Source organism: Salvelinus namaycush, unplaced genomic scaffold (assembly GCF_016432855.1).
Source record: "Salvelinus namaycush isolate Seneca unplaced genomic scaffold, SaNama_1.0 Scaffold41, whole genome shotgun sequence".
Taxonomy (NCBI): domain Eukaryota; kingdom Metazoa; phylum Chordata; class Actinopteri; order Salmoniformes; family Salmonidae; genus Salvelinus; species Salvelinus namaycush.
In genome coordinates, this window is record NW_024061098.1 from 253,895 (window position 1) to 270,339 (window position 16,445).

General features: G+C 48.0%; 1 protein-coding gene across 7 annotated transcripts in view; it reads right to left on the reverse strand.

Annotated features, from left to right (window-relative positions):
- LOC120041142 (histone-lysine N-methyltransferase ASH1L-like) overlaps nucleotides 1-15,525 on the reverse strand; it is a 45,844-nt gene extending 30,319 nt beyond the window's left edge. For 6 of the 7 annotated variants that reach the window (XM_038986098.1, XM_038986097.1, XM_038986096.1 and 3 more), the window contains exons 1-4: nucleotides 14,285-15,525; nucleotides 9,443-10,212; nucleotides 3,994-8,428; nucleotides 90-714 (exon numbers count right to left, since the gene is read on the reverse strand). In XM_038986098.1, coding sequence (XP_038842026.1) covers nucleotides 90-714; nucleotides 3,994-8,428; nucleotides 9,443-10,012 — 5,630 coding nt within the window. In that variant the 5' untranslated portion in view covers nucleotides 10,013-10,212; nucleotides 14,285-15,525. The remainder of the gene's footprint in view (nucleotides 1-89; nucleotides 715-3,993; nucleotides 8,429-9,442; nucleotides 10,213-14,284) is intronic. The other variant, XM_038986094.1, reaches the window with a different exon arrangement.
- Between the last annotated feature and the right edge of the window lie 920 nt (nucleotides 15,526-16,445).

The window sequence follows — 16,445 nt, forward strand, 5'->3', positions numbered from 1 at the left end:
ATGGAAGTAAGCTGCAACAAAATCACGGTTCTCCACTCTCAACATTGAGGCTACAATCACGTGTTGGCCTGTAGTGGTGGTGGTTTTACCTGCGAAAGCGGTGCAGCTCCTCTTGGGTGAGCCAACCACTTCCTCCCTCAGCACTGGCCCTCACCCCCAGGCCACCCAGGTTCTCCTCCCTGTCCAGAGCTCGTTCCTCCACCTCCTCCTCTTCCTCCTCCTCCTCCCTGTCTCTCTCCCAGTGCTTCCTCTTCTGGCCTTTCCTGAACTGGCCCTGGACCACCGACTCGATCGCGTCCGTCACAGTGTCCCCCTTCCACGCTCCTCCTCCACGTTCCCGGTGCCTGGTCTGGGTCACTTCGGCCAGAGGGGGCGGCGACGGGGGCGGGGAAGGCAGGGGATGCTTCCTGGGGCGCCCGGGGCCTCTCTTCTTGACCATGTTGTTGCCTGTCCTCGCCTGTCTCTGAAGCTTCTTTGCACGGAGGATCTTGTTGACGTGGTGCAGGCTGTGTTTAGAGGGCTGGGCCCGGTGGGAGTGGTGTGGCGGGGAGGCATCATCGTCCAGGCAGCAGCCCTGGGATGGCGAGTTGTGGCCACAGTGAGAGAGGCAGGCGGAGGAGGAAGAGTGGAACAGAGGAGGGTGGTGGTGTTGCTGCCTGAGGTGGTCCTCAGGGGTAGAGTGGTCGGCTCGGGTCTGGACACTTGATGTACCGCCTGCACAGAAACAGACAAATAAAGAGAAGAGAGGGGAATTAGATGATGAACATAGGAATAAGCTGCAGCGTGACACTTATGAACGTATATTTATTATCCATTCCAAGCCCTAGCTTAGTTCCACTGTTAGGCCAACATATTTCCTCTGTCGGTCTTGTAATGCTGTCTAATAATTATCAAGGCTTAACCTTAAATTGAAAGGAAATTACTACATTTGCCATTGACATCCACTGCCAATTCCCTCACCAAAATGCAGCTCATTATGGATAAACATATAGGCTAAGCCCACCTCAGCAAACTGAAATACTATGTCACGTAATGAACAATGACTTCATACTTTTTCAGCTTTTCCTTTCAAGCCATAAAGTGTTGCATTACGTCCATCACATTTGTGAACGGTCCTACTATAAGTAAAGGGGGACTGTGTCAATTTGCCCAATCGACACCAAGCCACTCCAGCATCCACCCTGCTGCCTCTCCCCTCTTCTGGTTCACACTCCTGTGTGTGGTTTATCCCACCCTCTGCCTCCCTGCCTACTAGGCTACCTCCATGGTGGTGGTGACCGCAGAACGACCCTGTGTCCTGAGCTCTAATCCTGGATTACCCTGGCTGGGTTCAAACTACACCATGCCGCCTCACCAGGAGCCTTCCACCGAGCGTACCTGGCCTTCTCACACATAGAGTACACACACACTTATCTCAGTCAATGGCAGCCAGGCAGCTTGATGGAGCCGAATCATTACCCAAATCACCCAGTCTTCCCTGTTCATCTATATTAGCTGAGAGCTAATAGTGTTTACACAGGGATCTAAGACAGAGACGCACGCAGCCTTTCAGTTTGATAGCTTTTGATGGGGAAGCCTACCAAACATACCCTGTAACAAAACGTCCAGCTCAACTATCACGGCGAGTCAACTATTCTTATGGAAATAGAACATCTCGCTGGACATCCTACAAGGCTACAATGACAACCACACAAAAGCAGGGCCAGTTTAAGTAATTATGGGGGTTTTGCTGCCGAGCCCTTAATCACTGGTTAGGGCTATCTAATGTCAGGGCCGGTGGAGGGTAGATGTACATACAGGGGATGGCATTGTGTTCCTCCAAGGGATTTCTAAAGGATAAATTTAAGCAATGAGGCACGAGGGGGTGTGGTATATGGTCAATATACGACGGCTAAGGACTACTGTTATTGAGCACGCCGCAACGCAGAGTGCTTGGATACAGCAGTCAGCTGTGGTATATTGGCCATACACAACGCACCCTGGAGGTGCCTAATTGCTATTATAAACTGGTTACCAACGTAATTAAAGCAGTAAAAAGTCATTTTTGGTCCTACCCGTGGTATACGGTCTAATATACCATGGCTTTCAGCCAAATCAGCATTCAGGGCTCGAACCACCCCGTTTATAATGAGTCATTGAACACTGAGATTCAGCAGAGATATCTTGAAATTGGCCTGGTATGCATAACCATGAGTGACAGTATTGATTCCGGGGTTTTGTATCCATGCAGTGACCACTTTACAAACCACCATATGGCATAGTGAGCACTGAACATGGTTTGCGTCCCAAATGGCATCCTATTCCCCATAAAGCGCACTACTTTTAACCAGGGCTCTGGTCAGAAGTAGTGCACTATAAAGGGAATAGGATGCCATTTGGGACGCAAACCATGTTCAGTGCTCACTTATTGCCAAGAAATGAAACTAAGCGGACATCATCCAAACAAAATAGAAAGCTGAATTCTTGAGGCACTAGCAGCAGAACTTTTTTTTAAAGTAAATTTGGTACACAATTCAAAAACCTTCACAATGTCAGATTCAATTTGGGTTAAATTCCAAAGAAGTACAAAGAAAGATTTTGGTGCAGAAATCACATTCAGAGCAATAGCACAGGGATTTTAATTTGAGGGTATTTTGATCCATATCGGGCGAACCGTTTAGAAATGACAGTAGTTTTTGTACATCATCCCCCCCATTTTGGGAAAAATTCACTTATATGTGTATTAAAGTAGTCAAGTGTAGTATTTGGTCCCATATTCCTAGCATGCAATTATTACATTGTGACTACAAACTTGTTGGATGCATTTGCTGTTTGTTTTGGTTGTGTTTCAGATTATTTTGTGCCCAACAGAAATGTATGTTAATAATGTAGTGTCATTTTTAATGTATACTGAACAAAAATAAAATGTAACATGCAACAATTTCAAAGTTTTTACTGAGTTACAGTTCATATAAGGAAATAAGTCAATTGAAATAAATTCATTAGGCCCTAATCTATAGATTTCACATGACTGGGCAGGGGAGCCAGGTCAACCTGGCTACCAATGTGCCCGCAGGTGAAGAAGACGGATGTGGAGGTCCTCGGCTGGCGTGGTTACACGTGGTCTTCGGTTGAGGCCAGTTGGACATACTGCCAAATTTTCTAAAACGACGTTGGAGGTGGCTTAAGGTAGAGAAATTAACATTACATTCTCTAGCAATAACTCTGGTAGACATTCCTGCAGTCAGAATGACAATTGCACGCTCTTTCAAAACTTGAGAAATCTGTGGCATTGTGTTGTGTGACAAAAATGCACATTTTACAGTGGCCTTTAATTGTCCCCAGCACAAGCTGCACCTGTGTAATGATCATGCTGATTAATCAGCCTGTCAGGTGGATGGATTATCTTGACAATGGAAAAATCCTCACTAACAGGGATGTAAACAAATTTGTGTACAAAATTTGAGAGAAATAAGCTTTTGGTGCGTATGGAAAATTACTGGGATTTTTTTCATTCAGCTCATGAAACCCAACACTTTACATGCTGCGCTTATATTTCTGTAAATATACAAAAATATGCAATACTTTACATGTTGCGTTTATATTTTTGTTCAGTGTAAATAAGAATAGAATAGGTTTATAAACACTTTTACATGAATGTGGATGCTACCATGATGATGGATAATCCTGAATGAATCGTGAATAATGTGAGAGTGAGAGTGAGAAAGTTATAAAAGTGACTCCAAAATGACACAATACATTATTTACCATTAATTTCTATTGGGCACAAAATAATCTGAAACACAACCAAAACAAACAGCAAATGCATCCAACAAGTTTGTAAATGAAAGCTGACAGTCTACACTAACCTTTAGTCATTGTATAATTTAAAATCCAAAGTGCTGGAGTACAGAGACAAAACAAACTAAACATTTTCACTGTCCTAATACTTTTGGAGCTCACTGTATTTCACCATATCGCTCTCTAACAGAAAGCCCTGTCACAATGACTCACCCATCTCTCTCCTCTCTGCTAACGTGGAGTGCTCCTTTCTCAGCATCCGCTCCATCCGGGTGAAGTTAGAACTCTCTGCCGCCCCTCCCTTCCTGACTCGGCCTCCTCTCAGCAAGGTAGGGGTCAGGGCGGTGGCGAACAGGTTGGTGTGGTGCGGGGGGTCCTGGGACTTGGGATCCGCCTCGTCTGTGGGTGTGAGGGGCACCTCGTCTTCCTCTTCGCTGTCTGAGCAGCCCGCTGGATCTTCTCCCTGGCCGTCTGTGAACGGGCCCTGGCCGACCGCTGCGGGGTTTCGGGAGAGCTTAGCGTAGTCTGCCTCGGTGCTGCCCATCCTGAACCAGGACTCGACGTGTTGGTGGCCCCTGGGCCTGGCACTGCCCTGGGCCAGGCGAGAGGGCCCCAGGAAAGACAGGGATGTCTCCTTGCGCTTGTACCTCTCGGCTGAGGAAGAGGAAGACGAGGAAGGGGAGTTGGCCGAGGTGGCCGTGGCTTGTTTGTTGGCACTGGTGGTAGTAGGGGTGGAGTCTCTTCCAAAGCGACAGCGCTGCAGAGATTCGGCCATTCCGGCCCCGCGTTCTCCCCTTCCTGACCCCGGGCTCTCGGAAATTTCGGCTCCGCCTCGGCTCTCTCCTCCTCCCTCTTCCCCGTCGTCCTCTGCGCAGCGCTCTTGGTGTTTGTGTCTGTGTTTGTGTTTGTGATGCCAGCCGAACGACAGCTCTGAGGACATTGCCGGGTAGAGCACGGGAGACCGGCCCCCACCCAGGAACTCCTGTCTCAGCAGCTTGTGTTTCTTCTTGTGAAATTTGGAGGGGTTGAGCAGGAGGTGTGACGGGTGGTGGTGGTGCACGTAGGACGGGGGAGGTGGTGGGGGGAAGGAGGGGGAGTGATGGGAGTGGTGGGATGGAGCAGAGTGGGAGTTCTGGTGATGGGGGTACAGGGCACTGGCTGGGGGGTATCCTCTGTAGTAGCCCAGGCCAAGGGGACCAGAGGAGTATGGAACACTGTAGGATGGGTGGTAGAACCCACCGCTAGATAGCGGGAACCCCAGCCCATGAACGAATGGTACGTCTGACATGGACTCCCGCAGCTTGGGAGGGCGCCCGCGTTTCTTCTTCAGGTCTGGCTTGCGGACATAGTGCAGAGAGTCACAGGGGTACGAGGGGTGGGGGGAGTAGTAGCCGCTGAAGTTTATCCTGAAGATGGTTGGAAGCAAGTCTCTGTGCAGGTAGTGATGCGGAGGGGGGCCGCCAGCGCCTCCTATGGCCCCAGTGGCCCTGCCTACCGCCCCTGGTACTCTGCCCGCCCCTGCAGCTCCCGGGGGCATTCCCAGCCCACTGCCCAGCCTGAGCGCCGGGGTGCGGTGCGCTATCCTGATCTCACTCAGCCTCACCACAATCTCATCCAGCTCGGCCAGGAAGTCGGGGTCCTGGCGCCGGGAGCGCAGCTGCAGGTACTTCTTCTTGCGTTTGCGCTTCTGCCTCTTTAGCTTGTCGTAACCCGGGCAGCCGTGGCTCCGGCGCTTGCATTTGTGCTTGTGTTTCTCTTTGTGGCCCACTAGTGCAGAGGGAGGGGTCGCCAGGTGGGGCCTGCGGGGGTCTGGTGAGGACCTCGCCCCCAGTGGTGACGGAGAGGGCGAGGGGTGCTCCAGCAGCAGTGAGGACGAGTGTCTTAGTCCACCGCAAGGGTTTAGCCCAACCCCTACCCCCACGGCTGAGCCCATCACCCCTGGCATTAGCAGTCCACTGGCCATACCAGGTGGTATCCCCACGCTACCTAGGCCACTTGCCCCACCAGCCTTCTCACCCCGGTCAGAAGTGCTGTTGTTGTCTGTTCCTATGCCGCTGTCGCTGGGTACAGTCTCCTCACTGTGAGACTCACTGACAGGAGAGGGGGTGGCTTCCTTCAGCTCACTCAGAGGTGCAGGGGAGGTGGGGTGGAGGGGCCTAGGAGGGGATAGCTTACGGTAGTGGTAGTGCTGCCTGTAATGATGGTGGTGGTGATGGTAGCCACGGCACGACTTCTTCTGGGAGGCCACGGCAGCCGAGGAGCCCAGAGGGCCCAGAGTGCGAGGGGAGGGGGCTGAGAACGTCGGGGGAGGGAAGGGGAACGAGTGGTGGCCGTGGCTGTGGAAGTGCGGGTGCGTCAGGAAGTGCACTGCCCCTGGCGCCACAAAGCAGGAGTCACTGATGGGGCTCTGGCCTCCGCTGGACTGGGAGAGCGAGGGGGAGGGGAACACCTCGGCAGACGGGAGCTGGTGCTGCGGCTGAGACTGACGGTGGTGGAGGGGCGACGTGGTGTTTGGGGACAGGAAAGGCCCCTCGGTGGGTGGTGTTGGAGCTGCCAACGAGAGATTTGTTGGCGCTTTAGGTTTGCGCCCTCTCCTTTTCCCCATGTATATCGTCCCCTTTTTGCTTACGTTGATCTGGGGTCCCAGTTTGCCTCCGAAAGAAGCAGCCAAGGAGGATAGAGACTGGGTTGCAGCTGCTACCTGGCCCACCACCCCACTGGCAGTTCCTCTGGGGGGCTCCTGCTCTGGTCCGGACCCTGGTCCTAATAGGATCTGGCTGAGGAACCGTTTGCGTTTGACACTCTTCATCTTGTTGATCTTGCCTATGATAGTCTTCATGATGAGCTGCCCGTTGCCCTTGGTCCGGAACTGTTTGCCGTCCCCCGCTTCCGGTGCCAGAGTGGGGGGCTGACCCTCCTGCGGCAAGGTCGGGGGCAGGCGTTTGGGTCGCCCCCGCTTCCTGGGCATAGGTTTGGGAGGATTCAGATCTACCTCTGGATGGAGAACAGGGGGGTCCTGCTCCTCTTTCGACCTGTGTAAAGAAAATACCTTAGAGGGGGCCAGCTTGTGAGGGGGACGTCCCCGAGTGGGGGCATCCAGCCTTGGCATTTTAGACTTGGGCCGTCCCCTTTTCCTGGCTGGCTGAGGAAAGAGTTGAGACACAGCGGGAGGCTTGACCTTATTGGGGTTAGGAGGCCGTCCTACAGGCCTGCGTAGGGGCGGGGGAGTATCAAGGCCTGAGGAGAATAAAGGCATGATGGTTTCGCACTGGTCAACGGGGCTGTACTGGCCCGCCCTCTGTGTCCGGTTCACTACTCTGGTCCAGCGGGGCTTTCTGCCTCGCCGCTTCTTCAGGGGTTTGTTCTCCTGCTCTGGGGGCGAGCCCGGTGACTCGTATCCAGGGGACTCGTCTCTGAGAGGAGGGGGTGAATGGTTGCCGGCGGGCTCTGGTGGCGAGGCAGTCCGTCTCACAGACTCCGGGGGACTGGAGGTACCGCTGGTGTGACCGTCTCTTTCCCTGTTGGGACTGCGTTTATTGGGGTTGGGATTGCATTTAATGGTGTTGGGACTGCGTTTACTGGGGCTCAAGCTCTTGCCTCTCTCCCCTCTGAGTGACTGATTAGCCCCCTTGTCCTTGGCCTCCTGCTTGCCTAATGCTGAAGGAAGGGAGCATTTGGGGCCGTCCCGGTCTCTGGGGCCGTCCCGGTCACGCTCCTGCTCCCTCTCACTGCTCTCCCTCTCCTCTGCCTGGAAGGGACTGTCTCGGTCTCGGGAGTGGTGTCCTTGAGAGGCAGGGGAGCCCTGGCGACTTGGCCCGCTCCCCGTCCTCTTCTCTGAAGAGGAGCAGGATGACAAACGAGGTGGTGAGGGGGAAGAGGAGGAGACAGAGTGAGGCGGTGGGCAGTGAGTAAGACGTGACTGTATTGGCTTCGCGCCATTACTGTTGCTGTCGTTGTTGTCCTGGCGGTTATTGCCGCCACCGTAAGTTAATGTGGGGCTGCTGCTGCGACTGCTGTTGCTGTTGTTGCTGCTGCCAGACTTGCTGGCCCCATCTGCCTCCTCTTTCCCAGGCGGGGTGGATGACTTCTCCAAAACATTGTCTTTATTGTTCCGGGAGCCATAGGGGCGGCCAGGAGGGCGCGAGACGGGAGGGGGTGGAGCTAGGTGGACCGCTCTAGAATAGGTCGCCCTGTTGGCCATAGCGCGGTCTCGCTGCTTTGGGGTGGGGGCCATAAAATTAGAAGTGGTGTGGGTGGTGGGAGAGGAAGTAGTTTTGGGGGGTTTCACCTTGGTGGACTTTGAGGGAGGGCAGGTGGCGATGAGTTGCGCTAGTTTCTCAGTGACAGTAGGAGCGCCCCAACTAGGAACACCCCGGTCCTTCTCCCTCAGACCCTCACTGCTGTAAGTGTACCCAGGAGGTTTAGTAGCGGCTTCCACGCTGGGTTCCGGTGATGGGGGCGCAGGAGGGGAGGGCGAGGAGGTAGGAGACTTGGTTTGGGGCGTGGGCGTCTTCTTCCCAGAGGCATGATGCGTTTTGCCGTCTGCCAAAGGACGATGAAGATTCAGCGGTCTCTCCGTAGAGGCGGCGGATTTCCCGTCCGACTTCGCCTCAGATTTGTCCGACTTGCAGGCCAGTTTTGGAAGACCCTGCGAAAAGAGAATACAAATATTAAAATCTAAAAGGCCATTGATTGCAGATAAGGCCTACCCATTTCACAGAAAGGTAGTTCCCAGAAAGGTATTGTTGTGTTTCACTAAAAAGCTTTTTTAAATTTAAATGTCTAACTATTTTGACATTTGTAATCTTCTGATATGTATCCAAACCCAGGCAATGCTTTCTGGTAATTATCGTGAAGTGAAAACCTAATCGAAACAATTTTTCTCAGAAAGAAGCATTTGACAACCACATAAAGCAGGCTTAAAGCACAACCCTGTCAATAAGGCAACCTAGAAAGTCTATATGAAATCCAATCAGGTTTTGTTTATCCCTATGTACACTGTAATTCATTGATTTGGATTTCCTGTCCTCTACTGCTTCTCAGTTCTGCCCAGAGGGGAAGATCCTCTAGACCAGGGCTCTCCAACCCTGCTCCTAGAGCGCTACCGTCCTGTAGGTTTTTGCTCTAATCCTAATCTAGCACACTTCATTCTAATAATTAGCTGGTTGAATAGTTGAATCAGGTTAGCTATAGCTGAGGTTGGATCAAAAACCTACAGGAGGGTAGCTCTCCAGGAACAGAGTTGGGGAGCACTGCTCTAAACTCAAAACGTATTCGGGACAGACTAGGACAGAGCAGAGTAGAGAAGAGAGAAGGGAGAAGAGAAGCAGGGAATGATTGGAAGGGGAGACAAGCCAGAATGGGACACACAGTGAATACACTCAAAGAAACTGAGATGATTGTGTAAAATATGAAGAAAATCGACTTTACAAGTAACAAATATCATTTGTGAATTCAAACCAGTGAAACAGTGTTGGAAGAATTGGAAATGTTCTCATATGTATGAACTGGCTGTCAGTATTGCTTTGCCTATTTTTGGCAGTCCAAAGCCAGACACGTCTTGTGCAATTCCTAGTAGTCTCTTTGGATAGGATTCCTTGTTTGACAGGGATATGTTTTTTTTAATCAACGTCCTAGCATAATACATGCTTTCCTTGCTTACCCGTTTAGCTGGAGTACTCCCATTCACTGGACTGGGTGAAGTGGTGGAAGGAGCAGGAACAGTTGGAGGAGGAATAGGGGCAGCAGCAGAGGGAGATGAAGACAATGGGATGGGTCGGTTCATGCCAGGACTCTGCTCTCTCTCCCTGCCGTGTGGAGGACTCTGGGTCTGGTTGCCCCCGTCGCCTGTCCCTACTCCCCCGCGGCTCCCCCGGCCACCTCCGCGCCCGCTTGGTCTCACGGTAGCCCTGAAGGCTGGCCGACACACGTAGTTCTCCAGAATCTTGGGTGGCTTCTTCATGCGTTTTGCCTGCAGGCCAATCTTGAGTTTGACATTGCCCTCATGGAGGCTAGTCTCTTTGACAGAGAACTGGGGTGGCTGCTGCTCACCGGAGCCCCCTCCTCCACCTGCAGCAGAAGAGGAGTCCCTCTGCGACCCCTCTCTCTCCTCCTTCTTCTCCTCCTCCTCATCTTTCTTCCCACCTCCTCCTTCCTTCTCTCGCTCTCCTGGGGGAGCAGTGGTGAGGAGGGGGGGTGGAGTAGCAGGCCCCCCCTGAGTCCTCTGATCCATCAGAGATTTAGGGGGTGAGGGGTGATTAGGGAGGGACGTTTGGGACGCCAGGTACAGTTTCTAGGGAAAAGCCGTGGTGCAAAAGGAGAAGGGATAGGGGTGAAGGGGGAAAGGGGATATTTGGGAAGCTGAAAAGCAATCCTTGTTTGGTGGCTTTGCTCTTTTCCTGGCTGCCCAGCCCTCTTTCTCCGTCCTTCAAGCTGTAGAGTGAAAGACGGGTAGAGATGGGAGGGGGTAGGACAGGGTGGGGAATAGTAAAGACAAGAGTTTGATATTAGTCAACAGATAACAGAAGAGATTTTATCAAAAACAAAATAAATTTCTAAGCACTGCAGGGCATCCTTTACCATAGTGAGGGAGACGAGACAAAGGTGAAATATTTGTATCATCTATTTGCTTCGTGGCTGTCCTTCATCTCTAGGTGACTTTTTATGGATGTGTTCGTCCTTACAGCTTCCCTCAATCTGTGACCTATTTAGACAAATGGGCATCTATTCGACAAGAGAGGTGTAGTTCTGCTGCTCAAGAACTAAATAACAGCCATCCTCCTGAGAACTACAACTACCAACAGCCCTCCAGGTCTGTATGCCACTATCAAGCGTATCGGTGTAGGAGTGCTGGTTTAGGATCAGTTTTTACATGGACAGTGGGGACCTGATCCTAGATCAGCACTGACTTCTGCATTCTGACCCTCAGATTTGGTTACAGAGTATTATGGATACTGTAGTACATCATGCTACAGACTCCACCACCACTGCCCTGGTGATTTGTGATAAGCTGCTAAATTAACCATCCCCCATGGATCTCTTATTAGTTTTATTGAAAATGTGTCTCATAATGCTCACAGTGTAGTGCTGCGGCAAAGTTCCCATTTGTGTTCTTGGAGGAGGGAAGTGTCCGTATGAAAGAAATGGTCTGCTCCGGCTCCCTACGTCCACTGAGTGATTTAATGCGGGCTCGCCCAAAGCAGGTGCTTTCTCCGAGTGAAGTCATTTGGAGGCGATTCAGAACTGTGACCTCAGCACATTGGGCTCTCTGGGGGACAGGGGATGCGGCCGGTGTTCCCAACCACTCTGGAGCAGCCAATGAGAGAGAGCGAGAGAGAGCAGCATGCTGACAGTTTCTGTGTGCCTGCCCTACTGTGGCAGAAAGCACTAACAAATTCACTTAGTGGAGCCAGAGCGTGCGTCGGGTAAGTCATCTGATAAAGCAGTCAGAGAGCTTAAATCGACAATGTTCAGAAGCTTGCGAGACTACTTGTTCTGGATTGTTTTACTAGTAGCTAGTAGGGCTTAGGGGAGGCAGACGTTTTCTGCAAAATCACAATAACTGTGGTCCAGAACTTGGAGTCTTGCCTGTGTTTCCCCACACCCACTTCTCTATGTTTACTTCAATTACTCACTCCATTTCGCCTCAAACTTCCACCACATACACTGCTGCTACTCGCTGTTTATTATCTATGCATAGTCACTTTACCCCTACCTACATGTACAAATTACCTAGACTAACCTGTATTTTTACTTTTTATTTCATTTTTTACTTTAGTTTTAGTAAATATTTTCTTAACTCTATTTCTTGAACTGCATTGTTGGTTAAGGGCTTGTAAGTAAGAATTTGTATCAGCAAGTGACAAATACAATTTGATTTGACATACATGACTCAAATCACACCTCCCTCCTGAGGGCTCCCGAGTGGTGCAGCGGTCTAAGGCACTACATCTCAGTGCTCGAGGGAGGTGTATAATTGGCCCAGCGTCGTCCGGGTTTGGCTGGGGTAGGCCGTCATTGTAAATAAGAATTTGTTCTTAACGGACTTGTCTAGTTAAATAAAAGCTAAATGTAAAAAATACAACTTTGCTCCCTTTCACTCTAGGAACAGCAGACAAACTTGGGTTGCTGTTTTCCTACTAATCGAAAACACATCTCTCCCCCCACCCTTCCCTTTCTCTCCCCTTTCCCCATGTCCTCCACTCTGTGACAATCATTCCCCTCTTTCTTCGATACTCGCTGCTTCAAGAAGTGTTAGTGTGTGTTTGCATTCATTTTGCAGCTTCCGCTGATCTGACTGCTGGTATGCCAAAAATAAGCTGCTGTAGTAGCAAGGGGTGTAAATGGCTATTGACAAGACTAGAGTAAAGCCTGACAAGTTAGTCAAAACATCTCTCTCACTCTTATACAGTCATACAAGGTGTTTTGCATGAACAGAACTACACTATGCCCATTACCTAGTTTAATATTTCCAAACAGACTGACCAAAGATCATACTTTTTTTCTCTTTCTGCATATTAGGCCTACATCGCAATATATCAAAATGCTGATGGAGAGCAGCTCTAATGTGTCCTTCTCTGGTCAGTGGGACAGTTATTCTCAGGACAGTGAAATTATGTATTAGCCTGCTACTCTAGAGATACAATTAACATTCAGAAAGATTACTCCTACTGATGTTACAGAAGGAAATGTCACACTCTTTCTATTAGGGTACATTTCAACGTAGAGCTAATGTCATATGCACATAAAGAGATTTAGTAAAGTGATGTAGGGAATATTCCTTTTCCAACAAAAAAAAAGGAGAAGTTGGAGATCAAAAAATCGTTTCCAAACCAGGAAACAGCAGGTGACAAGAGAGCAAAGGGGAGGAATTACAGAATTTGCAGGAGAAACTCTTCATAGAATGACAACGACCGAGAAATTAGGTGAAATGGGAACATAGTAAACCATTTGGAAAGCCCCCCCCCCTCTCCTTCCCTCCTTTAACACACGTTAATAACTTCTGATTTCCCAATGGCATAGTATTGAAAGCAGCCTCGATAGCATTCTCAGGATAGGACCGATCTCTAAAGGTTTTCATTTTGAAATCATCATTGGCCGTTGACTCAGTCAATTATTATACATCTTTCCAAACTGTTATTAGTTATTACAATGAATGAGACCAAAGCCTCAACCACAACAGCAGGTGATGTGATTTTTACCTATGTGTTGTTGATAATAGACCGAGTAGCTAGACTGCTTACTTCCTAAATTCACAACAAAACGACTACTGAAGGACGTGACAAAACTAAAAAGGCCATGCTTTCTGATTTTTCAGAAGATTCATGATAAATCGGGGTCCCAAACGACTGTATCATCATCAACCCAAAACAAGTTCACTCAAATTATTTTGCCCGAGGTCCTTCGGGTTAGGCAGCTATGCCAATCATACTGTTGGATGCACTTGTTGTAAGTAGCCTACAATAGAAGTGCAGTAAACCATGAATAAAATAAGGTTAACTGAGGATGATACTCTGACTGAATATTTCCAGGTTATGTGAAAAAGTGTGCTTGTATAACATTGTGGACAGGTGCAAATAATAAAGTAGGACAATAGTCTGTAAATCTTTCAGATGATGCATTCACTCACCTCCGTAAGGAGTCCAAAAAGTGAGCAGCCTACATCCTTATCTCTTTACAGTATATCCACGTGTTGTACTATACTTCAGCACCACTAATAACAGACTCTCATTTCCCTAACTTAAAGGGAAAGTTCACCACTTTTCAATCTCATTTTCTTTATCTCCAGCACAATACCAGCGTCAACATATGTGCACATTTCAATATTTTGTTTGAAAAAAATATCCACCCTGTGATGTAACATAAGCATATTTTTTGGGACCTTCTATATATTTTTTACCAGAGATCCGTGCTGTTTTGACATATGTAGACTGGCTTGGTGCTGGAGATTATGAATTGGAGGTTGAAAGGTGGCAGAAGTACCCTTTAACCTACTTGTAAAATATAGCCTTGCTACACATACTGTAACGGAGTTAAAATTATTAAGATTGTCCATTTTCAACATCGCTTGGCCATATCAACACATCCACATCGCAAATGGTCCTTGCTATCCGGGATCATTGAGACTTCCCTACCCCGTTGAAGTTGAAAATGGTTAGGGTTAGATACGGGTTATGGTTCGGGTGCGAACGTCCCAAGGATTCTGGATAACATTAATCCTTCGCAAATAGCCTAACACGGTTTCAAAACATATCCTTGTGACGATTTCTGTGAATTTGATTTACAAATACGTGCAATGTAAAAGGGCCGAACACCTCTTTACAATATCAAATCACCTCGTGCAAGAAGGTTTGATCGTTATGCGCTGTAACGATGGGTGTGGGGGATTGTGAGCCCAAGAGCTAGCCATCAAAATACATATTGCATAATAAAAAATGACCATATGGATTGACAATATCAACATCTACAATAGTCGCTAAATCTTTCAGATGATGCATCCACTCACCTCCGTAGGAGTACAACAGTGTTCACATTATGTGGATCGAAATCCTCCCTTCGTGCGTATCAACATGGTCGCCACAGTATTTATGTTCCCAACTGCTGATTTGTCAAAAACGCAGATGACAGAAATGTCAAAATTATACCTCCATTCCGATTTTGGGAGATCAATTATGAATTCAGACATGTACCCATTTCAAACTCTTTTGCATCAACTGCGAACGTTTCGACTTGATAATAGTACTGCTGTTATAAGCAAAGTGGTCAGCTATAACTAAATAGCTAACAAGCTAATATTGTAGTTATAGCTTAGCAGTGACCCCAACCGACGTCCTAACGCATGAGAATATTGCTTACAAGAGAAAAATAACCAAAAACAGAAAGTTATTAGACAGACGCCAAAAGACGATAAATTATTACATTGTTACCAATTCTAGAATTATTTTTTTTGGAACGAGGTAACAAAATATTGCGCGTGCGGTAGTGACTTGATACAATGTATACATTCAAAGAGAACGATGTAAATTTTGTAACAAGCTATCATCCGTCGTCCAATAATGACCTATGTTACATTGTATCAATGGTGCTCACTAGCAAACCATCATCTGGGCTGCCTTGCTATGATAACTTGGATTTCTAGCAACGTGGCCGTACTTGTGGGAAATGTATCCATCTGACAGTGTTACATAATTTGATAGTCTCCGTTTTGTTTCATAAAGTTCACGAATAAGGAAATACAAACTAAACCAAATAACTGAATAACCTGTCATTTTCGATTAGCCACTCGTGCTAGCTTTGTAGCTAAAGCTAAACTATGACGGCTAACGATGCAATTACATTTAGCTAACAAGCTAGCAAGTCAGCTAGTTAAGCCATGCCTTAGAATAGTCTTCTATCGAAGGAGTAAAGACAAATCCAATAGCAAAGAGGCTAGCAATATTTAAGAAAGCAGATAGATTTAAATAAAATAGATGCAGCGCTGTGTACGTTATAAAAAAACACGAACTGTCAACAAAATGGCGGCTGCGTTGAATCAAGAGACCCGAAATGGATCTCCCTCTATTTCTTCCCCCTCGACGTTTTTGTTCCTCACACAGCAATTCGTATCTTTGATATCTCCAAACACGATGCGACTCTTCTCCAACACAACGTTAGCTGAGCCGAGACGTGTCGGAATGGGCCTCGGTCATTAATCGGGCCTCCATGTCTGCTAAGCCCGTATCGTTTATGTCAGTACAACACGGGCATTCTCAGTCACACATGGAGGGAGGGAAGGAGACGGGCAGCGGGGTGAGGGTCGTCACTAGTTAAGACAGACATAAAGTCATGAACCCCGCCAAAAATATACATTTCTACAATTTATCTTCTTAAAATCTGATTTTAAGCCTAACCACACTGCTAGCCTTATGCCTAACCCTAAATGAAGACCAAAAAGCACATTTTTGTTTTCAAAGATTTTTACAATATAGCCAATTTACTTTGTGCCTGTGTTGTCTAATGCGAACCTGGGAGGGAGGAGGCAGAGGTCGTATGGTAGGCTACTAGACACTTTCTCCAGGCGGTGTTACACAAAATGCCCCTATTATTATTTTATTTTTGTCTTTTGATTCTGAAAGTGAAATGAAGAACTGCTGCAACAACGGCGTAGCAATGCACTACGTGAACTGGAATAAGAGATTCAACTTTCATGTTGTCTCTGTGTAATATAGCCAAACTGACCTATTATTATGCATAATTGACAACCTTGCACGAGAAAACGAAAGGCAGTGTTTGTGTGCGCTCTTGGATATGTTTATCCAAAATTAAGCGCCTAGACTCCCGTGGGACTCAAATTTAGAGGCGGGATGTAAATCTGTCTGTTTAGAATTATAATCCAGTTGCCTTTGTTAAAAATAGAAAGCGTTTAATTCAATTTAAATTTGTCAATTTAGTTCGATCATGCAAACTCTTGCATATCATTGGTCCTTGTCTTAAAATAAGCGGGACTGGGAGATGGCCCTTATGGACCCTGGGCAAAAGTTGTGCAGTGTAGAGAATGGGGTGCCATTTGGGACATTATCTGGGACTAGGCGCTCAATGGGTAGAGTGAAGGACATGTGGTATTCAATGACACTGCTTTTCACTCCTGCTTTATGAATTTGACCATTTTTATTATCTTCAATCTTATC